This window comes from Peromyscus eremicus, chromosome 3 (genome assembly GCF_949786415.1).
Source record: "Peromyscus eremicus chromosome 3, PerEre_H2_v1, whole genome shotgun sequence".
NCBI lineage: Eukaryota > Metazoa > Chordata > Mammalia > Rodentia > Cricetidae > Peromyscus > Peromyscus eremicus.
This window is the reverse complement of record NC_081418.1, coordinates 96,726,310-96,754,165: the sequence shown is the minus strand read 5'-3', so window position 1 is coordinate 96,754,165 and position 27,856 is coordinate 96,726,310. Positions and strand designations below refer to the sequence as shown.

At 40.2% G+C, this 27,856-nt stretch overlaps 1 protein-coding gene across 1 annotated transcript in view; it reads right to left on the bottom strand.

The window, feature by feature from the left end:
- Window positions 1-27,856, bottom strand: part of Exoc6b (exocyst complex component 6B) — a 493,791-nt gene that overhangs the window by 104,675 nt on the left and 361,260 nt on the right. The window contains exon 20 of the mRNA XM_059258084.1: window positions 7,064-7,137. Coding sequence (XP_059114067.1) covers window positions 7,064-7,137 — 74 coding nt within the window. The remainder of the gene's footprint in view (window positions 1-7,063; window positions 7,138-27,856) is intronic.

Here is a 27,856-nt window from a genome sequence, read left to right as displayed (position 1 = left end):
TGCCTGCTTGCTTGATGCCATGGTGCCTGCCATGATAGTCAAGGACTCACCCTATCAAACTATAAGAAAGGCCCCAATTAAGTGAGTTCTTTTGTAAATTGCCTTGGTCATGGTGTCTTCTCACAGCAATAGAAAAGTAACTAAGACACATGATAAAGGGGTATTAACACTTCTCTCAAATGTCCTCCACCAAGATTATATCTTTCATGAACTCATTCCCCTACTACCCAGCCCCCCAGTACCATTCTCTATTAGGAATCTTTGTTCCAGGCATGGTGATAAATTTCGATAATTCCAGAACTCAGGAGGTTGAGGCTGAAGGATCCAGAGTACAAGTCTAACCTGGGCTACATAGTGAGGGCCTGCCAATAGTAATAGCAATAATAACAATAATAGTAAAAATTTTGGAAACTGTCTAAAAGCTCCTCACATGCTAGCAGGTTCAAGACTAATATGAAGAAGCACTTGTGGGAGGTGGCTTCCTGCTAACAACTTCTTGTTTGTGATAAGAAAGAAACTGGTAACTGGCACTTGGGGCCTTTTGAGATATGGGACTGCCCCATTCCTACCTGCCTCTGGAAAAGTCTCCCAGTTAGGCAGTAGTTCAGAATGGTTATCCTTTGGATTAAAGGATATTTTAATGTGTGCTAGATCACAGAATCAGCCTTTGATATAAGTGGGTTTTCTACTAAGACTAGCATTCAAATGATTAACAGAGGGAAGGTTCATCTTAGGAACAACAATGTTCATTATACATAGACATTTGATTTCAAAACAAAAACTTTATTGAGTAGGATTAAGACACAATAAGAAATAGGAGGTAACACTGGACAAAGGTTTCTGAGTTGTTCTCCTGTTCTAGCTAACTAAAGTTACAGGTTCCCTTTTACCTTAAAAGAAATAGCATCACAATCTGTTCCACAATAGACAGGCATCTCTTTAGACACACTGTTGTTTTCACGGCAGGCCCTGTGTCTGCAATGGAAATGCGCTGTGTTTACTTTAGACGCAGGGAAGAAGTTGGGGAATAAGTGCCCTAGAGGGAATATCCACAGCTCACTCTAAAAAAAGCCCAGATATCTTGGGATGGCTCAGTGTGGAAGTACCTTGCCAACAAACTTCATTCAGGAGATCTGATGCAATGTCATAATAGGCTTATTCATTCAGCTTTATAAACATTTAATAGTAAGTAACTGCTGGGGCTAAGAAGTGGAAGATAAGATGATTATTACCAAGGAAAGATCATCTCAAACTGTTAACTGTTGATCAGACATGGAAGGTGAACACTGTAAACTAAATAAAGAAAGTAAACACTTCTTTGGGGAGTTAGATGTCCTCACAATGAATGTGACTAACATAAAATCAGTGTCAAAATAGTTTAGGGAAGCACAGTTTACAGCATGGAAGGAGGAGGATAACAGGACACTAAAAAGAGATTCTCAAGGAAATGGAACAGCAAAGAAGTAAGACAAAGTAAGAATACTTAGGGGATAAGGGTTAAAGAAAATCCTACTATCCAAAGGAACAGAGTCTATATTTTAGTTAAACCAATACACACTACACTGAAACACACACACACACACACACACACACACACACACACAATCTAATTTTCTTCCACTGTAACTCTCCTTTCAATGAATATTTTACAGCTCTTTGTGCCTACAATGAACCCTTTTGTAGAGAGATTCAATCCTGCCCCTGATTTGTACTTTTCAGACATAAGTAGTTCCATTCCAGCTAGACTATGAGGTGCAGTTTATGTCCCAATTTCTTTCATTGACCTGACTTTGAGACTAGCTGAAGACAATAGGATGTGGTAGAAATGACGATCTGCTGGTTCAGAGCATAAATCTCAATGGGTTTGCCCACTTCCTCTCTTGGAAGCCTTGCCAAATGCTGTGAGTAGGTCTAGATCAGGCTGCCTGTACATGAAACATCACATGGGAACAGAGAAGAGCTGGCCGTAGACACTGAGAGCATCCACACTGGCCAATCTTTTCAATCCAGCCGCTGACTGCAGTATGGAGACTTGCTCAACTACCCAGAATTGATTAGAAAAATCCTGAGCTCCATACATGGTTCAAGCCAGTATGTTATGATAGTCAAACAACTGAAATACATACAATGTTCTAATGTCTTTAAGACAATGCTTATCACAACATGTTCATATCAGAATCAAGGACTTGGTGATCAGCATTTGCTCCTTTGGGAGAAGTAACAGTCACATTCACTGTGTACCTGCTGTGTATCACTTAAGCTGTATGTCCAGCAGGCATTTAAGAGTTTGATAAAATGAACTGAAATGAAAATCTAGTGCTGGTATTCAACAGCATATTTACTTCATGTTTTGCCACAAAACACGTGGCAAAAAATGTTAAAAAGTAAAGAATCTACTGCTGGCCCTCTATAATTTCTAAAGATTGATAACTAGAGGCCACCAATTCTAGGAGTGTGGATACCGCTCTAAAATAGTTCATTAAATGAAGGTTTGTTTTGTCCTCAAAATTACTTAAACTTGGAAGCTGAAATAAATATACACATATTTTTGAATGAAAGCTGTACTGAAATTGAACTTTTATAACATAAATATAAAATGCTAAAGACCTTTCGACTTGTACTGTATAGTTCATTATTAATAGCAGATTTTCTAATCCTAGAACTTTAACAAATGTATTTTTACTCTGAAATATCATGAAAGCATGTATATTCAAAATGTCATTTCACTTTTTACTTTAAGAAGTAGAAAAATTATCTGGGCGGTGGTGGCACACGCCTTTAATCCCAGCACTTGGGAGGCAGAGCCAGGAGGATCTCTGTGAGTTCGAGGCCAGCCTGGACTACAGAGTGAGTTCCAGGAAAGGCGCAAAGCTACACAGAGAAACCCTGTCTCAAGAAACCAAAAAAGAAAAAAAAAAAGAAGTAGAAAAATGGAAACAGAGTAAGTAAAATGGATGAATAGCTTTATGATCCACATCTAATTTTATTTCTAATGAAACTGCAGAGCTTTTAAATGACACTATGCCATTATAGACTATACAGAGACTTTTCCACCAATATCCATGTTTTGAATATGTTTGAAATTATCATTCACCTAATTGTATCTGAAAATCTGAAAGTCTAATACAAGAGAATATGAGCACATGATCAGCATGATGCACATAGAAACCAGAGACGCAAACAGTTAGTATCTGAATGGCATTGGGAGAGCATGCACCCTAAAGCACACCAGGACATACCCCTTCTCACATGGGCATGCACCCTACATTTTGCCTTTTATGGAATTCGGCTTGGGCCAGGCACAGCTGTTGCCTGACATGGCTATTGCCATCTTGAAATCCTAGCACCTGTGACTGTCTACAGGCAACCCTCACAAGACTGGGCCCACATACACTCCTCCTGGAAGTGGAGGAGGGCTTATGAGTCTCCTCTCTAAAGGTATTTAAGCACTTAATGATTGCTGGGCCGGGGCAACTTGGCTTAGCTGCTGTAAACTGACCATGGTCCCTATTAACAACTCCTTATTCATTCTTCTCCTGTAACTCCAGCTAGACCTGGGTGGAATTGTTTTGTCTTGTTGCTGGGGGGGGGGGCTGTTGTGAGTGTTTTATCTTGGATAAACACATAGTAGTCGATCAGGAAAGGTCACACAACATTTGCTTTAATTTTCACTTCTGGTGTTTCCATTACCATTTTTAATTTTTTTCTGACTATTATTAGTGTGTGTGTGTGTGTGTGTGTGTGTGTGTGTGTGTGTGTGTGTAAGTAGTGGGTGTGCACTTACCACCATGGAGGTCAGAGAATAACTTTGTGAAGTCAAGTCAGTTCTCTCCTTCTACCTTTATATGGGTTCCAGGAAGCAAACTCAAGCAGGTTTCATGGCAAATGATTAACTTCCTGAGCCACTGCCCTAGTCCCTGCTAATTTCACTTACTGTGTTGTTCTCTAATTTGCAAAAGCCTAATGATTAAAATCTGTTAATAAGCTGACTAAGGAAATCAGAACCTAAAAAGGTTTAGACAGCTGTGAGAACACTAGAATCTGTGAGCTGACACATTGGAAAGAAGAACAGAGTTAGGGAAAGCCCCACCTCCAGGTTTAGTCCATGAAACCACCACCTACGGGCTAGGTAGGAAGCACTACTGCATGGAGAAAAGACACCAGGATCAGGAGAGGGGACACCTGGCAGCACAATGAACAGAAAGCCAAAGCCACCACTTCTAAAACAGCAGACAATGAACCTGATTAAAAGGGCTATCACTGAATGGCTATCTTCATGATAATAAGACTGCCTGAAGGTGAACTTGTGGCTTTGGGAAGAGGTCTCTGTGGTGGTATTGTGTCCCCAAAATATTGCGCACCCTAATAAACTTATCTGGGGTCAGAGACAGAACAGCCACAATATTAAACATAGAGGATAGGCAGTGGTAGCACACGCCTTTAATCCTACCATTCCAGAGGCAGAAATCCATCTGTTCAAGGATACAGCCAAGCATGGTGACTCACGCCTTTAATCCCAGAAAGCGATCTTTTAATCCCAGGGAGTGATGGTAGAAAGGAAAGATATATAAGGCATGAAGACTAGAAACTAGAAGCATTTGGCTGGATAAGCTTTCAGGCTTCTAGCAGCAGTTCAGCTGAGAGCCATTCGGATATGAGGACACAGAGGCTTCCAGTCTGAGGAAACAAGATCAGCTGACAAGTTGGCCAGGTGAGGTTAGCTGTGGCTTGTTCTGTCTCTCTGATCTTCCAGTGTTGACCCCAATAACTGGCCTCAGGTTTGATCTTATTAATAATACCATTTAAGATTCATGCTACAGGTCTCCCCAGGGAAGACACAACACACAGTCTGGGTTGGGTGTTCTGCAAAAACAGAAGGAACATGCCAAGTTCTTATTGTACAATTTTAAGACTAGCCTCCACCCCCCAATATAAATTCTGCTTTAGGATTGATTGTGTTCAAACAACAGGACACCTAACCACATCTCATCTGATGTTAAGTCTCCTACAGTAACATACAAACAGGAATTCTCCTTGTAGTTTGAACATCTGAGAATGGCCTATATGAATGAAAAGAGCTGTTTTCAGAGCAGGATGTGAAATGATCATTTTGCAGTATGTCAGCCTATCTGCTAACACAGCCTTAAACTAAGAATGTTGTTCAAATCATCTAGGTTGGAAATTATCCCTTTCTAACTGCTATAACAGAGAAAGGTGTAAGTAGAACTTAGATGACACATTGAATAGGAAGAGACAGAGTCTGTCAGTATCAGTAAAATTTTGTAGTTGGGCTTTATCATTTAAACACCATAAATGAAACTCAGGGAGTGGGACTGCAGCACAAACAGGAACTTCAGCATTCATACTGCCACTGCTCACTTGGAGCTCACAAGTACTTGAGCACTCACCCCTGGCTAAATCCCACCTCACCCTGCATGTGCTTTCCCATATAACCCTCGGATCACATTTTCTGTGAATACTAGTTGCTTTCCATAGGTGCCAAACCCACAAACTAGTGAGAATGACATGTCCTTTGCATCAACAGTGAAAAAAGAAAGACTTTTTCTTGGATGTGTTCTTCCAATGAAAATCACCTTCTGTTTTCCAAGAAGTGTGAACTGGCTTAGAGGTTTCAGAGAAAAAATTGGAGAGGGAGGGAATGGATCCCCACTGAACTCTAAAGCAAAAATCTCAATCTTTCCATCTTAGATCAAAGGCTAAAACTTGGGCACCTCAAATCTACAGGTGGAAGGTGTTTAGTGTGGAGGGAGACAGCTCCATTTCTGACAATGCTAGGAAAGCATTATGAAAGAAAGAACCCCCAACCCAGCCTCCAAATATTAAGTTGACACACGTTTCTGGGACGTGGTCTGAATCCTCAAACCTTGGCGGGTCTATAGACACATGATTCTGCTGAACAGGGCTTTCCGGAATTGTCATTGATGACAGATTACACTGCCCATCTACAAGGGTCCAGGGCTAGCTCAGGCCATCCATTATGGGTTAAAAGCTATTCCGGCAGGCATCCAGTCACAGTGGTAAGGAGGTAACCCAGACAAGGAGTCCTACAGCTTTAAGAAACACTCTGGGCATCTACAAGTTTTCAGAATGCAAACTATGTCAGCTCTGAAAACAAGAGGCACTGCATCATTATGGCAGGAGAAACAAAGCCAGCCCCCCTTCTCAAACAGACAAAAAAAAGATTGTTTTAATAGGAGAGAAGCATCAGTCATTGATGCTTACTTCATTCGCACTTTCTATCCAACCCCATCCATCTTCAGAGTGAAGAGATGACAGAGCACAGTTACAGCTCTCCCTTTGGCCCCCACCTATCTTGTTCTACCCCAAACACCAGGGCCTACCAATCCACCCTTTCCAGTCTGCAAGAACAGCCCTATGGGTGGCCTTTCTATCTTGTGGGCTTTCCAAAGCTCAGGTACACCTAAGTACCAGCCTTTATCATGATACTGTAACAGGACTTCTCATTAGGTTAGCATGACTGGTCAGAACCATTGCCAAGCATCTTTAAGCATCACTACTCTGTTGCTGACGCTGACCACATTTTACACAGGAAGCAATAGAAGGTATGAGGCAGCAGGAAAAAGTCAACAAACTGGACTAACAACCTAGAAAGGAAAACATTTCATTTTACTTCGACACTGCTGGCCACATTATCCACACACAAAGTTCTCCAGGCGGGCAGTCTCTGCATCAGTGCACCTGCTTAGCATGGGTTTGACGAGTCATCTTTTCGCTGTGTCTGCAGAAGTCAATGGCTACACAATGGATCACATCACTTGAGGGTCACTTGAGTCCCTCTACTGTGTGGATCCCTCTTCCCACCCCCTGCCTTCCCTTCTACCACAAAACCTTTACTCCACCATAGCTAAGGATCTCAGATAGCTAAATAAAAGAGGTGGCCTCAAACACAGGGAAAAGCCCTTAGGTCTCCAGTGTGAATCACCAATGCCAAAGCCCCTCCCCTCCCCTTTTCCTTAAGACCTGATGGTCTTCAGTCACACATCTTAAAAGAAAAACAAAAAACAAAAACACAAAGACTTACTTGTCTCAAGTCGATGAAGGCCAACTGCAGCGTGTCCTCCTGGAACCCAGGCACCGGGCCGGATCTGGCAAACTCTGTGGGAAAGAAAAGAGGATAAAAAGCGCCTTTAACTAACCATGGACAGGGAGATTGGCAGACGGATGACAGGGAAGACAAGAGAGGCTGGGGGAGAGGAGGACTGAGCTTCTAAGGAGTCATGTCTCTCTCCCTTCAGCTTCTTTGTTGGCCCTTCAAAATTCGTGTCATCAAAACACCATTAATTCCAGCATCCTGACAGCAAGGAAACTGTACTAATTCGACCTGAAATTTATTCCCATGAGCTGCGCTGGGCTTCAGAGTATTTGTTTTGTGAATGGACAAACAACTTGCAAAGGAGGAAGGGAGGGGGGGAAAGAAAAAAGTTTTTCCTCTCAACACAATAAAATCTTCAGCTGAGAAACTCTTTTCAGTTCCGAAAGCTATTTATATTTCAGATCGCTGAAGGAATTTTCTAATTTCACGCTTGTCACCTCATTCTCTAAGCATTTATCAAAAATATTCCCTGCCACATCATTAATTATTCCCTCACTGATTATTTGTATTATCTCATGAGTACCAACCTCCTACACAACACACACGCATGCACACCACACACAGTAGCAGCCACTGCTGCTGCCCTGATCAGAGTGTGGCTTAAAAAAGCAGAGAAGTACTGGCAGATACGAAGATGCCCACCTGGATGAAGCTTACTGCAAATGTTAAGGGACATTTGCATATGCTTGTCCTTCCACTGTAGGCTTTGCCTGTGACTTCATTTTCATGCTACTTTACAAATTCCATCTTCTCTTTCCTCCACCTGTTTCCTCCCAGGCTTAAGAGGCCCACATGGATGCTATTTGCAGTTACAGTAGCACCTTGAGACCATGATCCATTATAATTCTGGCCTCTATGTCATTAACAAGAAAGAAATGACACAGGGCTACAGGGACAAATGCTAGTACTTGAATGTCAAGTTTTATTGTCTCTGAGCTCTGCTTATTAGGAAATCAAAAGGTCTGAAGTTCCCTCCACAATGACAAGCACATAGCACAGTCAAGATCTGATAGTTACTGTATCTTCAGTTTTTCTTGTAAAGTCAAGCATGATGGACATTTTATATCTATCTACTAATTACATTAAAAGCAGCTCAAGTACTTAAAAAAACACATTGAAAGAGGTGTTTTTCTTTCAAATGCATATTCCCCAAGTTGAAATTTAAGAACCCAAAAGAACTGGTATAATATTTTTCATTTTCTTTTTCCTATCTAGCTAGAAAAGTGGATGACTTTCTAAACAAGATAAATTCAAAAGATGATGTATGAACGATTGCTGCTCGCTTGCTTATGTCCCTCCCTTTCCAGTCATTTTGAAACCAAAACAGATTTATAAAAAGAAAAAAAATCCTTGTCTCAGTTTTAAAAAATGCCAATAACTTAGACTGTAGAGACAAGGGAACATTATATGAAAGGATTATAAATCAACACATCTAAATATAGTGCAAATGTGCTATAAATCTACCTATAACATACTCTTATTGTAGACATTTCAAATAAAAAGGATGTATAAGAAAAGAGATCAACTCTAAACACAGTCAGCCTTAGTAAAGCTAGTTTGCTTTGAGAAGAAAACTCACATGCCACTTAGAAACCACCATTATCCAAAGGAGGACTAAGAAACCCAAGTTTCAAAAGAATAAAGTTCTAAAACTGTGCAAACATTTGGTGATAAGCATGCTAATGAAAAGCTTGACACAGCATATGCTGTACATCAACAGTGATGTGCAGTAAGCAATAGAAAGAATCATATTTGGTAATGTGATGTGCAGGAACTGTGCATCCCAAACATACAACTGCCTCACATGATGCTCTTGTTGAAAGAAGTTTTTTGAATTATAGTTACAGCCTCTCTTCCCAACAGACTTGTTCAGTGTTCAGTTTGCACACACTTCTTCCAAGGTTGACAGATTACCTCGAATAGTCCTGTATCATTCAAGCCAGTTTTGCCTCATTTAAAGCATTTCAAGTTCTCTCTATCAGGAGGAGCCCTGGTTGAGTGAAAATGCTCAGCTATTGAGATGTTCTGTTGTTCTATGCCCAGCTCAACAGAATTCCCCATGTATACCAGTGGGAGGCTTGGGAGCTACGTCTGCATTCATGCCACTCCTCACTGAATATGCTCTCTGGCTGATAGATCAATCAACTCAGGAGTCTGGATGTGCTATATGCTGAACTCTCAGTCACTGTACCAACCTGATTTTTATGACATATCAAATCCTCAGGTTCCCAAAAGACATGGTAGCCTTTGATTTACCTTTTTATAAAGAGAACCAGATAATGGTAATTATGCCAGGTACAACAAAGTGAAGAGATTAATCTCCACAAATCACTTATGGAAATGTCTAATTACTATAAATTCAACTTCATATTTGTAGTTTTTCTCTTTGCTTCACATATATAATTCTTTTTTTCAGTACTGGACATCATACCTAAGGCCTTGTGCATGCTAGACAAGTACTCTGTTACTGAACTACATTTCTATAATACTTACAATCCCATGAAGATAGTACATTCCTTAGAGATAAAGACCTTATCACAAAGCTTAATAATTATTAAAAATAGTAGACATTTAAAAATATTATGTTTCAATTAAACAAGTTATATAAAAATTAAGATTCACTAGACACATAGACTCATAACTGGTAACAAAAGTCTCTGGGTTGTTACAGGTAAGGTATCAATTTGCAGGATTATAAACTAATGAGTTCTCTAAAATCACAGGCACAATGGGACTTTAGGGGACAGTACTTGGAGTCATAAAAATCAGAACTGGAGCTCCACTTCTCCACTTACTAAGTCCCAAGTTCAACAAATTACTTAACCTGTTTATGTCTTTCAAAATCATTAAATCAAAAACTAGAATAGCAGATCATTTCTTATAATGTGGTGATAAAGATTAAGCCAAGTCACACATATAAAGCAGCTGGCAGAGTGGCAAGCATATCATAACTGATTATCCTTATAATTATTTTTATGTGTATGTGAATATGCATTTCTTCACAAGGAAAGGTCATAGCTTTTACTGAATTCTCTTTTACTGAGGTTTGGTGACCCAGTGTCAAGAAACATTGTCCTATGCCTATGACAAAACACAAAAAGAAACAGAGCTGAACCAGGGATGATTCAGTAAGTAGACATTTATTTAAAAGAAAAATTATAGGCAGATACTTAATTATTTTGTTTTAAAGGAGTTAATATGACTAGTCTGTTAACCACAACACAGAAATTTTCATTTTTATTACTAGAAAAAAATTAAAGACATAAAATAAAATTTCTGTAACTGTGATTTAATATAGTCTCAGAAATATGACCTCCTAGAGTAAGAACCTTATAAATACATGAAAAATTAGTAAGAACTGTGACTATTTTAAAGAACAAAATAAGAATTCATGCAGAGCCTGATTTCAACTATGTAAAATATAATATACATGGGAGTTATGTTAATAAGCACGTACCTCACAATTTTACCCAAGGCTGCTACAGAGAGGAGAGTGATTTCTTCTTTGTATTTTAAAAACTCTCATAACCCAAGAAGAGGAACTTCCAGAATGCAGGCATGGTATATAAAACAGCACTGATCAGCAGTACTTTTTCTGGTGATAAGAGACACAGCAGGACAGGCTGACATGCACAAAGTCTCAAACACTGCCTGACAGGTGAGAAGGAAAGCTGATGTGTGGACAAGCCAGTCTCATACGTAATGTAAGGCCCCTAGAGCCATGGACTTCTGACATCATGAATCACAGCCAAATGGAAGCAGCAAACACAACCATGGACTTGTTTCTGAACAATAGGTTTTCAGTCTCTCAGTGACCCATGTCAGCATGAAAGTGTCCACAGCCTGGAGTTCTGCAGGGCAGCCTCAGCACCATCCAGGACATCAAAAAGCCTGCTTCATTTCACACAGAACCAAATCCTCCCTTTCACTAGTTCCTGCTGCTTAGGAAACTCTGGTGAATTGGCATTTGCTTGCAAGGTAACTTATACTAGTTGTAAGCAGCATCAGCACATTCCATGGAGTACAATCTCTCTGCGCTGAACTGTCAAGAAGGACTCACTGACTGTAATATGGTACCACGTCCTGACTCTGAGATTCAATTAGGAAATTCAAAAAAATGTTTCAATGAGGAAACTGCTAACTAATTGAAGGCTGTGTAGGAGATGTTAAAAGGTGGCTCACAAAGTTACAGCAAAGAAGGCACATAGACAGAGAAGATTCCTGGGAGAAAAAAAATCACACTATCCAACAACCTCTGACATTCTTTTTTTTTTTTTTTCATTCAACATTACCAGTTAATTTATTTTGATTTTTAAAAGGCATCCTTCAGTGTACAAGTAATTAACAAAAAAATCAGTTTTTTACTCTAGAGAACTTAGGATGACCCATGAAGTCAGGTAACTTGATCTGATCTGTGCTTTAAAAAGCCGGCAAACTCAGGCCCTGGCAAACAAAACATGGAATTCCAGAAGTGTAACTAGAAGAGAGGCCTTCAGTAATCACACATGGGGACACAGTAAGAGCAAATACTTTCCTTTCAAATGTCTGGCTTGAACATTACAGTTAAAAAGGATCTCTGAAGCCAGGTGGTGGTGGCGGCGGCGGCGGCGGCGCACAACCCTTTAATCCCAGCACTCAGGAGGCAGAGGCAGGTGGATCTGAGTTCGAGGCCAGCCTGGTCTACAAAGTGAGCTGCAGGACAGCCAGGGCTACACAGAGAAACCATATCCTGAAAAAAACAAAACAAACAAACAAAAATCTGAAAGTCTAAACAACACACTCAGACCACTTAGAACCTCACAGCTTGGCAGAGTTAGTAAGCAAAGAGGTAGTACCTCTGACATTCTTAAGGCACAACTCTTTGAGATTTGGTCATCATTTTAAGAAATCTTAATTTTCAAAATATCCTATAAATTTTAAACTCAAATAATGTTCAAGGTCTAATAAAGTTATCAAAGGGTAAAAGAAAGAAGTTTCACTAATTTCATTTTTTGTTTTTCTAGGTTTCTTTTCAGGTTGCCGTTAACACTAATAAAGTCCATTATTTTGTGGGAGAAGAAAACAAATGTTTCAAATTTTATCTGGTATATTCACAACGGGCTGAAGAAAAAAATACTTTAGTATAAAATATGGTGAATACTGAAGATGCAGTAGGTAGATAAAGTGCTTGCCTTATAAACATGAGGATCTGAGTTTGATCCCACAAGCCAGGTGAAAGGAAAACAAACAAAAAAGCTAGGTATGATGGTGCATTCTTGTAATCCAGGAGCTGGGGAGTTGGATCCCTGAGGCTTGGCCTGTCTATTGTTAAGTTCCAGGTGACAGGGGAGCAGTAAAGGCTCCTCAAGGGAAAACTATTTCCTTCTTGCCAAGAGGATGAAATCTCTGGCTAGGGTGGACACCTCACATTCCAGTTGAGCAGGGTTAAGGACCATCCCTCAGGAAGGCAGGCTCACTTTAAACTGTACTAAAGAAATAGGCAGAATAATTATCCTTTAATGAGATGATGTACTTTCCTTGCCAGGTTTCAACCCCTAGTAGCCACAGTCATGTGGCTTTGTAAGTCTGCTGAAATTCTGAAACATTCAGAAAACTATTTTTCCTTTTCTGTATTTTAAAGCATGCTCTCTCTCTCTAAAGTTCTCCCCTTACGTGGCTGACATGCAGGCAGGCTTCACTCAAATGGCAAGGCCTGTTTTGTTGCCCTTCTCTTCTTCACTTTCCTCCTCTGAGCAGGTGCCAAGATTCACAGCTTACTGGCCTGGGATTTTTCCTTTTTTTTTTTATTAAGAAATTTTTTATTCATTTTACATACCAACCACAGATCCCCCTCTCTTCCCTCCTCCCCCCACCACCAGCCATCCCCCCTAACATATCCCCTATTCCCTCCTCCGAAAAGGTAAGGTCTCCCATGGGGAGTCAGCAGAGCCTGGTACATTGAGTTGAGGCAAGTCCAAGTCCCTCCTCCTGCACCAAGGCTGTGCAAGGTGTCCCACCATAGGTAATGGCCTCCAAAAAGCCAGCTCATGCACCAGGGATGAATCCTGATCCTACTGCCAGGGGGCCCCTTAAGCAGATCATGCTACACAACTGTCTCACTTATTCAGAGGGCCTAGTCTAGTCCCATGAAGGCTCCACAGGTGTTGGATTGCCCTAGGAAAGGGAAATAGATGAGATCTCCATAAGTAACTGGGGGGTGAGGGGAGGCAATAGAGGGTAGGGGAGGGGGGATGAGAACATAAGGGAATGGGATGGTCAAGCTGGAACAGGGATGGTGTGGAAGAGCAATGAAAGAGATATCTTGATAGAGGGAGACATCATGGAGATAGGGTTTTTCCATTCTTAAATTCTTTTATTAATGAGAGGTAATCTAATTTCCCTGATATCACATCTGGTGACTACAAGGGGATACCCCAAAATTTCCAATAACACAGGCCAAGGAAAGACCTGGCCTAAATAAACAAGGGGGCAGTACCTAAGGAAAGACTTGGTCTAAATAAACAAGGAAGATAGTACCCACAGTTGACTGCTGACTTCAATAGGAATATGCACATGAGTAAATATGCACAGCTGCACACAAAATCCCCACAGAAAATGAAATTCAAATGAAGCAATAGAATTAGAGTTAGAAGGAATTTAAGAAGTCAAAACAACAGCAGTCTGTAATCTCTATTTATAAACAGACCTTTAAAGAAAATCCATTTTTCCCCCTCATCCCATTGCCAACACCATGGTACAAAATGTGGAACTGGGCTCATCTTAAGTGATCCTGGTACATTTTAGGATATTGGAGTTATTTCAGGCTTACCAGTATTAAAAAATGATGCATCATTTTATAGATGAGTAATATCTACCATGTACTTCCTTTGTAAACGTATTTTAAATCAGCATATGAGGTATTAGATACCATCACAGCAATCCCAAACCAAGGGTGCCTTAGTGACACTCCTCCCTGTTTCCCTATTTCTCCCTGTAACTTCCCCCTAGTCTCCATTCTGCTTTCATGTCTCATGTGTCCTTTTGCCCTGCCTCCTTCCTCAGTGCCTCTTTCCGCTTTCTCATTGTCTCTGGAAAGAGTGTTATTAAATAAGCCCACCTGGTGACCACAAGGATCCAAGCCCCTAGCTGTGAATCCCACTGTGAACCACATAGCCAGCTCCAACCCACTCAATCAGTTCCCTAGTGGCATGCTTTCTTCTCCTGTGTGTGTGTACACAAATATGGGTAAAGCTAAAAAAGCTAGACAGGATATTCAGAAATTGATCTAAAGCAAGTCTGGAAAACTCAACATAAACTGATTCTTCACATACTGTCCATAAAACAAGAACAGTTTTTATTTTTATTTTATTAAGATTTTTTTTTTTTCGAGACAAGGTTTCTCTGTGTAGCTTTGGCACCTTTCCTGGAACTCACTCTGTAGACCAGGCTGGCCTCAAATTCACAGATCCTTCTGCCTCTGCCTCCCGAGTGCTGGGATTAAAGGCATGTGCCACCACCACCCGGCATTAAGAAATTTTTTATTCATTTTACATATCAATCACAGATCCCTTTCTTCCTTGTCCCGCCCCTTCAGACTTCCCCCAAATCACCCTCCATTCCCTCCTACAAGAGGGTAAGGCCTCCCATGGGGAGTCAGCAGAGCCTGGTACATTCAGTAGAGACAGGTCCAAGCCCCTCCCCCTGCATCAAGGCTGTGCAAGGTGTCCCACCATAGGTAGTGGGCTCCAAAAAGCCAGCTCATGCACCAGGAATGGATCCTGATTCTACTGTCAGGGGTTCCCTTAAGCAGATCATGCTACACAACTGTCTCACTTGTTCAGAGGGCCTAGTCCAGTCCCATGCAGGCTCCACAGCTGTTGATCTAAATTTCATGAGTTCCCACTAGTTTGGTTTGGTTTTCTCTGTAGGTTTCCCCATCATGATGAGCAATGGGAACAATGCATTTCTAAAAATCAAAATCAATAGCATCCAACAAATGAATGGAACAGAAACTATGAGAAGAGAATCGAATTTGTTTGGACAAGAGGGAAGTTAAAAGACAAACTACAGAAAGGCCTCTAGGCTGCATCAGCACACCAATGTTCCAGGGAGCATCAAGCTCAGACAACAGGCAAAAACCCTCTTGCATGACTGGCTTAACAATTATGATTTAGGCCAGTGCTAATAAGAGTCTCAGCACCACACAGAATAAAGCGTGTTGATGCTTGTTTGCATCTTAAGATCATGTCAGGTCACAAGTGTTTTTTGGGGATTGAAAAAAATAGAAGCTGTTGTTGCTACATTAACATAATGGTTTCCTGGTATCTGGTTCCCTGGAGCAGTAGATAAGGGGAGTGTTAGACTAGAGGATGACTCTGGGGAAGCCAGGCCCGCTTGCATCACTTCAAGGTGGCTCCAGGAGGCTAATTGCAGAAGAGCTGATGGATTCCCTGGGGAATCCACTCCAGGTCCTGTTGGTCAGAAGGAAGGGGGCCAGAACATAAAGGGAGCTCCATGGAAGAATCATATCAAGAAAAAACAAAAGGAGGGGGAAAAAGGAAGGAGAAGGCTCCCAGAGACTTGGCTCATTAGATCTCTCACTTCAAGGGTGGTTGGTATAAGACCACTGTGCTCACAGTAACTAATGCAATATTGTACACCTGAAATGTGTACATGTATGTGTTTTACCACACTGGGAATTAATGAATAGAAAACAACACAAAGGAAAGACTTAAATAAAATGTCTAAAAATCAGCCGGGCGGTGGTGGCACACGCCTTTAATCCCAGCACTCGGGAGGCAGAGCCAGGTGGATCTCTGTGAGTTCGAGGCCAGCCTGGGCTACCAAGTGAGTTCCAGGAAAGGCGCAAAGCTACACAGAGAAACCCTGTCTCGAAAAACCACAAAAATAAAAATGTCTAAAAATCATATTTTATATTTAAACATGTAATAAAGCATTAACTCAATAGTGGTAATAATACTGGATATAGTCATACACAGAATAGATACCTCATAAAGAAAACCATCAACCTGACGATGGTGGGATAGGTAGTTTTCCACTTGTATCCACACAGTAAGTACACAGCCATATATGGATAAAAGTGCTTCTGTGAGAGAACTGGGATTCACAAGGAATGTGGTGAAGGCCTGGGAGAGCCCACAAACAAGCAGGGTCCACTAAGAGGACAGAACTGTGTGTCAGAGACAAATTTACCAGCATTGTTTCCAGCTCTAGACCTAAAAATAGCCCCAAACTCCTATGGATGTGACTACAGACCATCTAGACTTTGGAATAGATTCTCCTGCCAAAACATGAACCAGAGGAACATGGTTCATACAACCATGTATGTCTTGGGTGATGCGACTGCTGATCTTATCCTTGTGTGTGGTTCTGGAGCCACACTTGACAGTTAACTCTAGTCTTCTCATTAACAGGCTGAAGCGGTCATATTCAAAATTCAGCCCACAGAGGAATGGGGAGTTTGGGAGTGTAGGATGGGAAACAGTGATACAGAATGTGGGGCAGGCATGGTGAGCACAGTACTACAGCAGACCCTGCAGAAGCACTGGCAAGGAGAGCAGACTCTCTTAGCTACTGGTAAAGTTCAGTCCCAACTACAAACACAACCAGAAGAAGCCGTGGTCAGTTAAAGACTTTGGTGGTGGAGGGGGACCCTGAAGCAAGTTTGTGGCTGGGTCACAGTCAGAGGCTAGGATTGACAACTCAGAGACTCAGTCATTAACTTAGGAGGAGCCATCAACACACCTAGGATAGGCTTGCTACCTGGACTCTGAAACATATCAGTTAAGGCCACCAGGTGACCACAAGATCTAAACCTCCGGCTGTGAACCCCAATGTGAACTATGCAGCCAGCTCCAGCCCACTTAATCACTTCCCTAGCTGCATGCCTTCTTCTCCCACAAAAACAGAAGCTGAAGGTTCCTCCCCCATACTACGGTATGTAGAGGTGTGACTTTCCAACAAATGACTGAAATGATGGAGAGTAGCTCATTGAAGAGTGCATACTTAGTACCCACAAGGCCCTGAACTCAATCCTCTGAGTCTAAAGAAATAAATAAATAAAGGGTAACTGCTGAGTCATATTATGCCCTTATGAATGAGATTAGGTACACTTGTAAAAGAGCCTGAGAAATTGTCCTGCTTTCTTCAACATGAGAACAGGATTCCTCTCTCCAGAGCATGCAGAAGAAGGGTGCCCCCTCCAAAGCAGAGGGTAGCCCCACCAGACAACACACCTCTCAATCATGGACTTCTCAGAATCCAAAACTGAGAAAAATAAATTTCTTTTTTTTGTAAGTCTCAGGTATATTGTTATAGTAGCACAAATAGAAAGACTTATCTGTCTGAAAAAGTCTGTAGAGACCAAAAGTAAACTATGCTCCTTCAAGTACAGATATCAATACAGAGCTACCCAGATAACAAAAGAGACAAATGCACACTATCAAAGAAAACAAAACATTGTTCATAACTACTCCAAACAATGGAGGTCTTCAAACTGCCTGAAGTAGAATAGAAAACAATCATCTTTAAAAAGCTCAATGGTAGGCAGAAAACACAGATAGAAAATTAAACAGAATTAGGAAAACAATACACCAGGAAAATAAGAAATTTAATAAAGAAATTGAAAACATAGAGGGAATCAAAAAGTACTAAATAAGAGGGTGGAGACTGTAGAATAGGACAGAAATGAAAAATTCAATAAAGTATCATTTGCAGGAGTAAACAGGAAGGTAAAACATTTAAAACTGGCCAGATAGAAGGCTAGAAAGAAAAAAATAAGAAAAATGAACAAAGTATAAGAGTCACAAAGAAGAAGGGAAAATTATCAGAAAGCTTAAATAAATACTGTCCAAAAACTCCTAAATCTTGGGAAGCATATGGGTATCCAGAAACCATGGAACAAAAACCTACATCTCAGACCAGCTCAAGAGGAGGATTAAAAGCCAAGGTCAAAGACTGAAGAGATGGCTCAGTGGTTAAAAGCACTGGCTACTCTTTAAGAGGACCTAGCTCTATTCCCAGAACCTACATGGCAGCTCATAACTGTCTGTAACTTCCATTCCAGAGGATATGATGACCTTTCCTGTCCTCCACAGGCATTACATACACATAGTACACAGATGTACATGCAGGTAAAACACCCATGTATATGAAATAATTTGTAATGTAAATAAAAAAAAAGGCAAGATCAGATTTGAGAGGCTGGTCACACAAAAGGCAATGCCTGTAGCCATATTGGACTTTTTCAACAAAATCCTTACAAGCCAAGAGTAAGTAGGGTGATAAACTCATTGTGCTCAAAGGGAAAACAAACGAGAAAACAAACAAACAAACAAACAAACAAACCTCACCAACCAAGAGTCCAAAACCTCACAAAGGTGTTCTTCAAAAATAAAAAGGAAGTAAAGACATTCCCACACAGGGACAGAAGGAGTCCATCAACATGAGATCTGTCTAAGGAAAATGTTGAGGAGTGCTCAATAGAAACAAGAAGCACTAACAAACAGCATGAAGACTACAACCACGTGGAACTCACTAGCAAAGGTAGATAGAGAAGGTGAGTTCAGACCCTGAGACTGGTATGCAAAGCACTTCAAATTTGGTGTAAAAGTTACTGAAACATTAGATGTTATTATACCTTCAGTAATCTGTCAGTGAGTACAAAACTATAAAAATAAGAGTGACATTTACCGCAAAAAAAGGAAAGGAGTAAAAGTACATTTATATGAGATTGAAGTTATCACTCTGAAACAAAACATTACAACTATAAAATGTTTCATGTAAGTCCCATGGAAACCTTAAAGTAAAACCAACTAGCAGATTCCACTTGAAAGCAGTGGTGAACATGTGGTCTTTAACCCCAGCATAACACTTTCAAAAGTAGGTAGCTCAGCTGCTTAACTTCAAGGTTGCCTTCCACTACACAAAGAGTTCAAGGCCAAGTGGAGTTACATGAGACCCTGCCTCAAAAATTGAAATCAGTAAGAAGAGTTGTGCATTCAAAGCATAATATCAGAACAAATCACCAAGGATCACAGTAAAACAAAAAGAAAGAAACCAATGAAGGGTAAAACAATAGACTCCAGGAAAAATGGCTACAGCAAGTATTTATATGTCAAGGAATGCTTTATATGTAAATAGATTAAACTCTGCAATCAAAGACACAAAACAACCAGCATGCTGGGTATGAGAGATTCATTTGGCTTTAAGGATATAAATGACTAAAGAGATGAAAAGGACAACCCATGCAGCTGGTGACCATGAGGGCAGTGTGCTATCTTACAAAAAAAAAAAAAATCATCTTACAAAATAAGTAAAGTTGCACCTAAAGAAACTAGAAAAGGGACAATGAAAATCCAAAACTAGAAAAAAAAAAGGGGGGGGGAGGAAATAAAAATTAGAAGTACTAGAAAAATAAGTTTAAAAGATCAATAAAACTTAATTTTTTTTAAGATGAAGAAAATTAAACCCTTAGCTAAAGCTGAAGGGAGGGAGGGGGTTAAACTAAGAAAAATCATTAACGAAAGAGCAGACAGTCCAGAAGACACCAAGAGACAAAAAGAACCACAAAACTTCAGTGGACACACCCCTCTGGGGTCTGCTCACCTTTCTTTTTCTTTCTGTTCTATCTTCATGGTCACTAATCCTTCCATACTTCTGTTTTGACTTCCTTCCAATGAATTTTCTGTTTCAGTTACTGTAGTTTTTAGCTCTAGAAAATCTGTTTTTCCTCTACCTTTCTCTCTTTGTATTGGTAAATGGGTTTTGCTCACATACCACCTCCCCATAGTTCTATGAACATCTCTAGAACAGTTCTTTGAAAGCTTGACCACATGTGACTGATAGCAGGCCTTTCATAAGCAGCTTCTTCACAATCTGTTCCTTGCAGTGGGCACCTGCTCTTCTGTTTTCATACCTTACAGTTTCTGAAATTAGACATCTGAACCCAACTATGTGGTAATTGTAGAAGGCTGATTTTTTTTTTCCTTTTGCTAAAGTTGGCAAATTTTCATTATTATTATTATTGAAATGATTATTGTTTTTGTTTTGTTGATTTTGTGGGTCAAGTTACTTGATATGTAAATTTCAGATCTGTGTCTGAGTCTTTTTTTTCTAGACTACCTGATTACTTTCTATTTTTCCCCAATTATGTAGTTACATTTAAATGGCCTCTTCTTTAATGTTTGGTTTCAATATCGAAGTATTTTAGCTTATAGTCTCATCCAACTTCTAGTTCTTGCTTCCTGCATGTGGATAAAAATGTGATCACAGATGTGATCTCTTCTTTAAATGCTTGATCCCAAGGTGCAGAGGAGAGAGAGAGAGAGAGAGAGAGAGAGAGAGAGAGAGAGAGAGAGAGAGAGAGAGTGTGTGTGTGTGTGTGTGTGTGTGTACTGAAGAAAAATGCACCAATCTATTAAAGCTTATGGAAACATCACTGTACAGGATGAAGAGGAGCTTGTAACAATGGCCACAACCTCTTTCTCCTTATCTCTGCATTATAACAACAGCTGGCACTATGATAACAGGGCCCTTTTGTTTGTTCTGGCTTCTAACAGCCATGAGAATATGCTAATGGCTATTGCCACTGGCTGTGAACTAGAGCTGGAAGTTGCTATTATGCTAAAAAGAAACTGATCAAAATTAACTAAAGTGTTCAGCAGGAACCTATAAGCCTCAAACACATACCAGAGCTCAAAAACATACCAGACAGATTCTGCTGGAACAACTTTTTTTAAGTGAGGAGACAGACTGCTGTTGCTTCCCACACCATCTAATGTATTTGCATAATATGACCCAGAAATTATATGCTGTGGTGGTCTGAAAATGAAATACCTCCACAGGCACATGCATTTGAACAACTGGTCCCCAGTTAATGGTGCTGTTTGGGGAGGCTGTGGAACCTTTAGGAAATGGAGCCTTGCTGGAGAAAGTATATCACTTATATCACTGGGGGTGGCTTTGAAAGTATATCACTCATCTACCTTCTAGTTCTTGCTTTCTGAGTGTGGATAAAGATGTGATCTCTCAGCGTCCTGTTCCTGCCATCATACTTTCCTCACCACTAAGGACATCTAGCCTGTGAATAAACTCTTCCTTACATTGCTTCTGCTCATAGTATTTTATCATACAAAAGAAATGGAACTGAGATATATAAGTTAGTTAGTATTTTATCAAAGGAACTGAAAGTTATTATTCACAAAAAAATCAGGAGGTAGATGCTTAGTTTTTTAGAGTAGCATAGTTTATGATTGCTAGAATTTTGCAATAATCACAATGCCTTTCAGTGGGTAGTTAAACTGTTTGTTATATTCAAGCAATGGATTATTATTTAGTGCTAAAAAGAAATGGGCTACCAAAAACATGGTGGAACCTTACATGCATATTACTGAATGAAGAAGTCAATCTTCAGAGGTTGTGTGCTGAATGGTTCCAACTCCATGACATTCTGGACAGGGGAAAATTATGAAAACAGTAAATGGCCAATGATGCCAGATAGGAAGATGGGAGAGTATACACAGGTAAAAGATAGAAAACCTCCAGAAGGCAAACTATTCTCTATGACACAACAATGGCAGATACATGTTGTTATGCATTTGTCCCAACTCACAGAATTTGTAACTGAAGAACAACCCTGAATGTCAAATATGGACTTCAGGTGGTAAGGATGTGTGGGTGTACTGATTACAGCAAGCACTGATATGCTATAGAATATTAATTGTGAAGGAGGCTCTGTGTGGTGGAGCAGGAAGTGTAGTGGAACTTTCTGTGTTGCCCAACAGATTTTGCTGCTAATCTAAAACTGCTTGAAACAATAAAGTCTACTCTTACTTAACACTGGAGGAAAGTGAAGATTAACAATAACTTATCCTCAGTGTTTCTTTGCAGGAAATATATGATTAAATTTGATAGGAAATGCCAAACTAGTGCTCCAAATGGATTCAAAAATTAAGTTCTCGACTTCTTTTATTCTAAATAATAACTGAGTACAGACAGACATGACCCTTTAGTTAATTAGCAATATACCCCTATAAACCAGACATAGCCACAGATGAAGGGCTTTACATGTGGGTGCTCAGTTAACAGACTTCATCTGGCCAAGTTGCATGCAGTGTTCTAAACAAACAAAAGGCCAGGTCGCACACTTTTAATCTCAGCACTTGGGAGGCAGAGGCAGGTGGATCTCTGTGAGTGAGAAGCCAGCCTGGTCTACAGAGCGAGTTCCAGGATAGGCTCCAAAGCTACACAGAGAAACTCTGCCTCAAAAATAAAACAAACAAACAAACAAAAGAAACAAAAGGCCAGGTCATTCAGTGACTGCAGTTATCCAAAGATACCTTCACTCTGGGACAGAAAACATCCCAACAGTAACCAATTTAGAACAATGGAAATGCCAACTTCATGTTATGTAATACAGAATAATCAGTAAAAACTTAAGGAAATTAGTAGATTTGCTCATATAAAACAAACTAGAAAACAATTTTGCTTCAAGATTTAAAGGAAGGAAATATAAGTTCTTTCCAGGTCATGGAATCCAGGCAACTGGGTACCTTAACATGTCTAAGATAGTCTACTAAGTGCCTTAGGAAACACCACTGAAGTTAACTTAGTAACTTTTGCATTAGATCATTTCTTATAAAGGAAGATGAAGTAAGGAAAGCTATGACCGTGTATGTCCCATTATATGATGGGTTTGTCCTTAATATTCCACAGACAAATAATAATCAAGGTTACTGGTGATGTCCTAGGTCTTAAACTTACAATCCTGGAATCCGAAAAGATGAAAGGAGGGCTTGTAATTGCTGAGAACTTCCAACAGATGAAAAAACTGAGGCCAAGAAGGTTAAGTCAGTGAAACCATTAAAATCTAACCCCTCTATTATTTCAGCATGTACCTCCCACCCTGGAATGTCTGGAGACAAATGTTCATTTTACCTGTTCCTTTGTATACATACTGTATATTCTTTCCCTTTTTAGGGAACAATGAAAGTCATAAAAATATACAAATGTGAAGAAAGTCAATTTTCTTCTGCAGTTTTTGAATGTTTCACAATTTAATAAAATGTGGGCAAATTTCACAATAGACCTTTCTAAATTAGGGTGAAAAGAGGCCTTTATAAATTAGTAATCAACAGTGCTTCTGTGTATAATCTTAGGAAAGTTGAAGGCCGGCCATGAAAAGGGTGGGCTTCCTGAGAGATGAGAGAGACTGTGTTCAAGTTGTAACTTTATATCCTTGATATTTTTTTAGTGTGCTCTTAAGGACTTAATCTTATCCATGTGTTTGGTCGGTGCTGATTATTTTGCTGTATGAACACATCCCCAAACCTACAGCCCTCTAAAATTTAACATCAAGAGGGTATTCTGTAGGTCATTCAACATAATAATAAAAACCGATTCTACAGAAAAGCACCAAATAGACATCTGAGCTCCTATTAATTTTGTCTAGTAGATACATTAGAAAAAGAGCAAATACAAACTAGTTTTTAAAATAAAGAATGAATCTTGTCTAACTCAATGTATGTAATAAATTTTAAAATGAAATCAGTATTTTTTAAATTGAGATTTTGTGTTTTTCAAACTTTGGTATTTTATACTGTTAGTACTTTTCATTTCTGACTAGTCATTTTGATGCTCAATAGCCACGTATGCTGGGAGCTACAACTCTGGGCAACACAGTGCTAGACCCTAGTGTGACAAATGCAGACAAAAATTAAGTATGTGAACAATACCCAGGCAGTGAAGCAGGAAAGCAACCCAACCAAACTTGAGAGCCACAGAAACAATTTCTGTGTTGGCTGGGGCTCCAGAGCTGAGGCAAATGCCTTGTGATAGCTCACAACTGCTTCTGGCCTAATTCCACTCCTGCCAATGTGACAAAGTTCATGAAGTGTGGAGACAGGACATCAGAAGCTTACTCCCACAGTTCTAGAAGCTGGCTAGTCCAACACCATGCCCTGGCAGACTCAGAGCCCAGCAGAAGCCTGATCTGTGCTGCACAGATAGAGCCTTCTTACCAGGCATGCAAGCTGCAAGGGCAAAGGAGCTCTCTGGAGACATTTTTAGAAAGACTTGAATCCTGCTGTGCTCCCTTCTGTCCTTATGTTCTAGTTGCATGCCTGGGGCCCCTCCTGCTAAGCCCTTTGGGTTAGGGTTTTTATTTATGAATTAGGAGATGACAAATACTCAGAGCATTGCTGGAAGGTCTGTTTAGTTCCTTAATAGAAGAATTTTCTCTCAGAATATGTAACTGTGAAGTTGCCCTGTCAGATCAGGACAGAGGTACACAGTTTATTCTTCCACGTGTGTAGATGAATTTCTAAATGGTCTTATTAAATAAAAATCATGGAACCAAATATAGGGGTGAAAGCCTTAGAGAGATCAGGGAAATAGGGAAAGCCACCAGCCAACCTCACCTCATCAACTCTGCAGCTTCCAAATGTGAACTACTTCCTGTCTACCCACGGCTATATGCCTTGTTGTTCTGCCATCTGATTAGATCTCCGTCCAGCTACATCACTTCCTCTTCCTACACAGCTCTGTCACTTCCTGTCTGTCTGTACAGACCTCCAGATGTCCATGGTTAACTAGTGTTGGAATTAAGGTGTGTGCCACCACACCTGGCTCTGTTTCCAGTGTGACCTTGAACACACAGAGATCCTGCCTGCAAAGTGATAGGGTGTGTGCTACCACTGCCTGACTTCTTTGTTTACTCATAATGGCTGGGCTTTTCCTCTGATCTCCAGGCAAGCTTTATTTATTATTTCAGCACAAATAAAATAACACCACACATGTGTCTATGGGAAAACTTGTGTTATCTCTCACCAGACTGTCCTCTGTATGCTTTCCTAGGTTCTTCTCTCTCCATCCTAGTTTGCCTTTTTGTACCTAATTTACTTTCCCTATGAAAACGTTGAAAGTCGTCACAAATTGTTTTTGGAAAACAACAGTGAGGATTTTTGAATGACAGTTGATCATCACACATGCTTCTAGACAAAGCTCTCTGCCTTAGTTTTCAAGCCAAGGAACAACTTTGAGCTACAACTGCAAAATGTTCCATAGGTGAATAATATAAAATAAATGATGACTATCAAGAATCTCAAGCTGGGCATAGTGGCTCACACCTGCAATCCCAGCACTTGGGAGACTACAGAAGGAGGAACATCAGTTTCAGCCCAGCCAGGGCAACACAGTAAGTTCCAAAATAGTTTGGGATAAACAATAAGATCTTATGGAAAGGAGAGAAAGGAAAAAAAAAAGTATCAAATATAGTATGGTTTAAGTATGAAGTGACTAGCCATAAAGGTTCAAGTGTCAGAATCTGTGTTTCCAGCAGGTGGCACTACTGAGGAGTAGTTAGATCATGAGGTCACTGACCATTTCAGCTGATTTCCTATTTGATCAGTTCATAGCTGAAATGGCTATTAGAATGTAGGGCCCCCTAGTTCAAGGAAGTGTTTTACTGGGGACATACTTTTAAGGGTATGTCTTGTTCCAGGCCCATCCTCCCTTCTCTTGCCTTCTTCCTTGCTGGTATTGGGTGAGCAGCTTTCCTTTACCACATACTCCCCATGATATTCCTGGCTTGTCACAGATCTGGATGCAATGGAATCAGATGGCCATGGTCTTGAACTTCTAAAACTGTGAACCAATATAAACCTTTTATCCTTTAAGTTGATTTCTCCCAGTTTATCACAGTGACAAAAGAAAAAAAAATAAGAGGAGTTCATGACTGATATTGAATAATCTTGCATGAGTCTGCAACTAGGTCCTGGGTATATATTTTATGTTGTTAGCTTGGTGTTTCTGTGACTCCTAACAGTGGGGGTGGAGATGTTTTGGACTCTTTTGCCTGCTCTTGGTACCCTTTTCTTCCTACTAGGTTGCCTTACCCAGCCTTGATATTAAGGCCTGTGCCTAGTCTTATTGTATCTTGTTATGCCATGTTTCCTTGATATTCCTGGGAGGCCTACTCTTTTCTAAAGGGAAATGGAGAAGGAGTGGATCCAGGGCAAAGGGAAGTTAGAAGGGGAACTGGGAGGAAATGAGGGACAGGAAACTTTGGGATGTATTATATGAGAGAATAATAGTAATAAAAAGACAAGGGGGAGCCAGTTTATCTCCTGGGAAAAGCTGGACACCAGAAAAATGATTAAGGCAGGCTCTACTTGGGATGCTCCCTGTGTTCAAGGAGATAAGGTTTAAAGAAATCAGTACAGCTCTTTCCAAACTGAAAGCAGATGAAACTTCTTTGATTTACATTTCATGGATATCTTCACAATGTACAAGTCCATACACTCTATACTCTAATTAATGCCCAAAGAATGAAAATATCATTAAAGGTAAGTGAGATTATAGCCGTTGCTGGCCATTCATGTAAGTTCTTGGTTCCAAACATCACAGCTATAACAGCAAACTTGTGTAAATGTTATGGGAATCAAACATGGCCTTGAGATTGGTTACCTAATAAAGAATATATCTGGCCTTTGACCCTAGTTTCTGGTATAGAATTTCAAAGCTCTGTAATTTTTCTAGTGATACTAGTGTCTTCTGTCATTCATAATGAGTTTCTTTTGATATGCTGATCCACAAAGTAAGGCCATGGAAGATTCACACACCCCTCACCTATCAGTCCTTTGCATTTCTTCAGTTGGCCTATTTCTACGTTGTAGCTTCTGAGAGGAAGCTGTAATTCTAAGTAGTACAGAACTTCCATTAAGTTTTAGGAGCTTATTAAGCCTGGGAGAATTTCAAGGGAGCTTTGAAACTGTGGTCAGCTAGAAGAAGTGCAGGTGGGCGAGGGAGGAATGACTAGAGTCTGAGGTTGGGCAGTCCTGTAAGAACTGCCCTCAGTCTGTAGGATCTGCAGTAATACCTGCTGCTGAATATCTGAATTGCACTGTATCATGAGCCACCACCTAACATCATTAAGAGAATTCTAGTCAGAACAGCAATTTGGTCCAGATTAAGTGCAGCACATTTGGATATTGTGTTCATGGTTAACATTGAGATTGTAGCCACACTTGTTCTAGCAAAAGCAACATGGAAAAAAAATGGGCTTGGAAACAATCAGATAACATCATTTCCTCCAATGAATCAAAATGCTTAAAGATGTTAAAAGTTTTGCTGACAGATAACTTTTGAGGTGTTATAGGAAGAGTCCCCTCTCTTTCCTACTAGAACTTAACATTTTTTTATGCTTTCTAATTTTCTTTCTTGGTTTCATGGCATTGTTTTAGAATTAGTTGGTAATTATACTCGCTAGAGAATTTTAATGTCAGGTATTACTACAGTGACCCAACATGCATATTAAATGCTCAAAGTGGAGCAATATCAGTATAAACACTGTCTGCCATGAATCAATCCATGGTTAGTAAATTTATTTTCATAAGTCAAGTGCCAGCATTAGAACACATAACTGGCACAGGGTTCCATCTGGGATGACAAGCTTCCTTTTTTCTTTTCTTCTTCCTACATCAGGCAGCCAAATAAAAAAAAATAAACAAAAACCCCCACAAAAACATAGATAAGAAGATAAAAATCTCTGCCAGTGATCCAAATGCTCTGGGCTGGAAGCTTTTAGTGAGGGGCCAGAGATGGCTGAGCAGTGCAGGTGCCCTGAAGAGGTGGGAGACATCAGCACTGCAGACAGTACTGGAAGAGAGGCAATGGCACTTAAGAGCATTCAGAGTTGAAGAAAAAGGTACACAAGCCATTTCT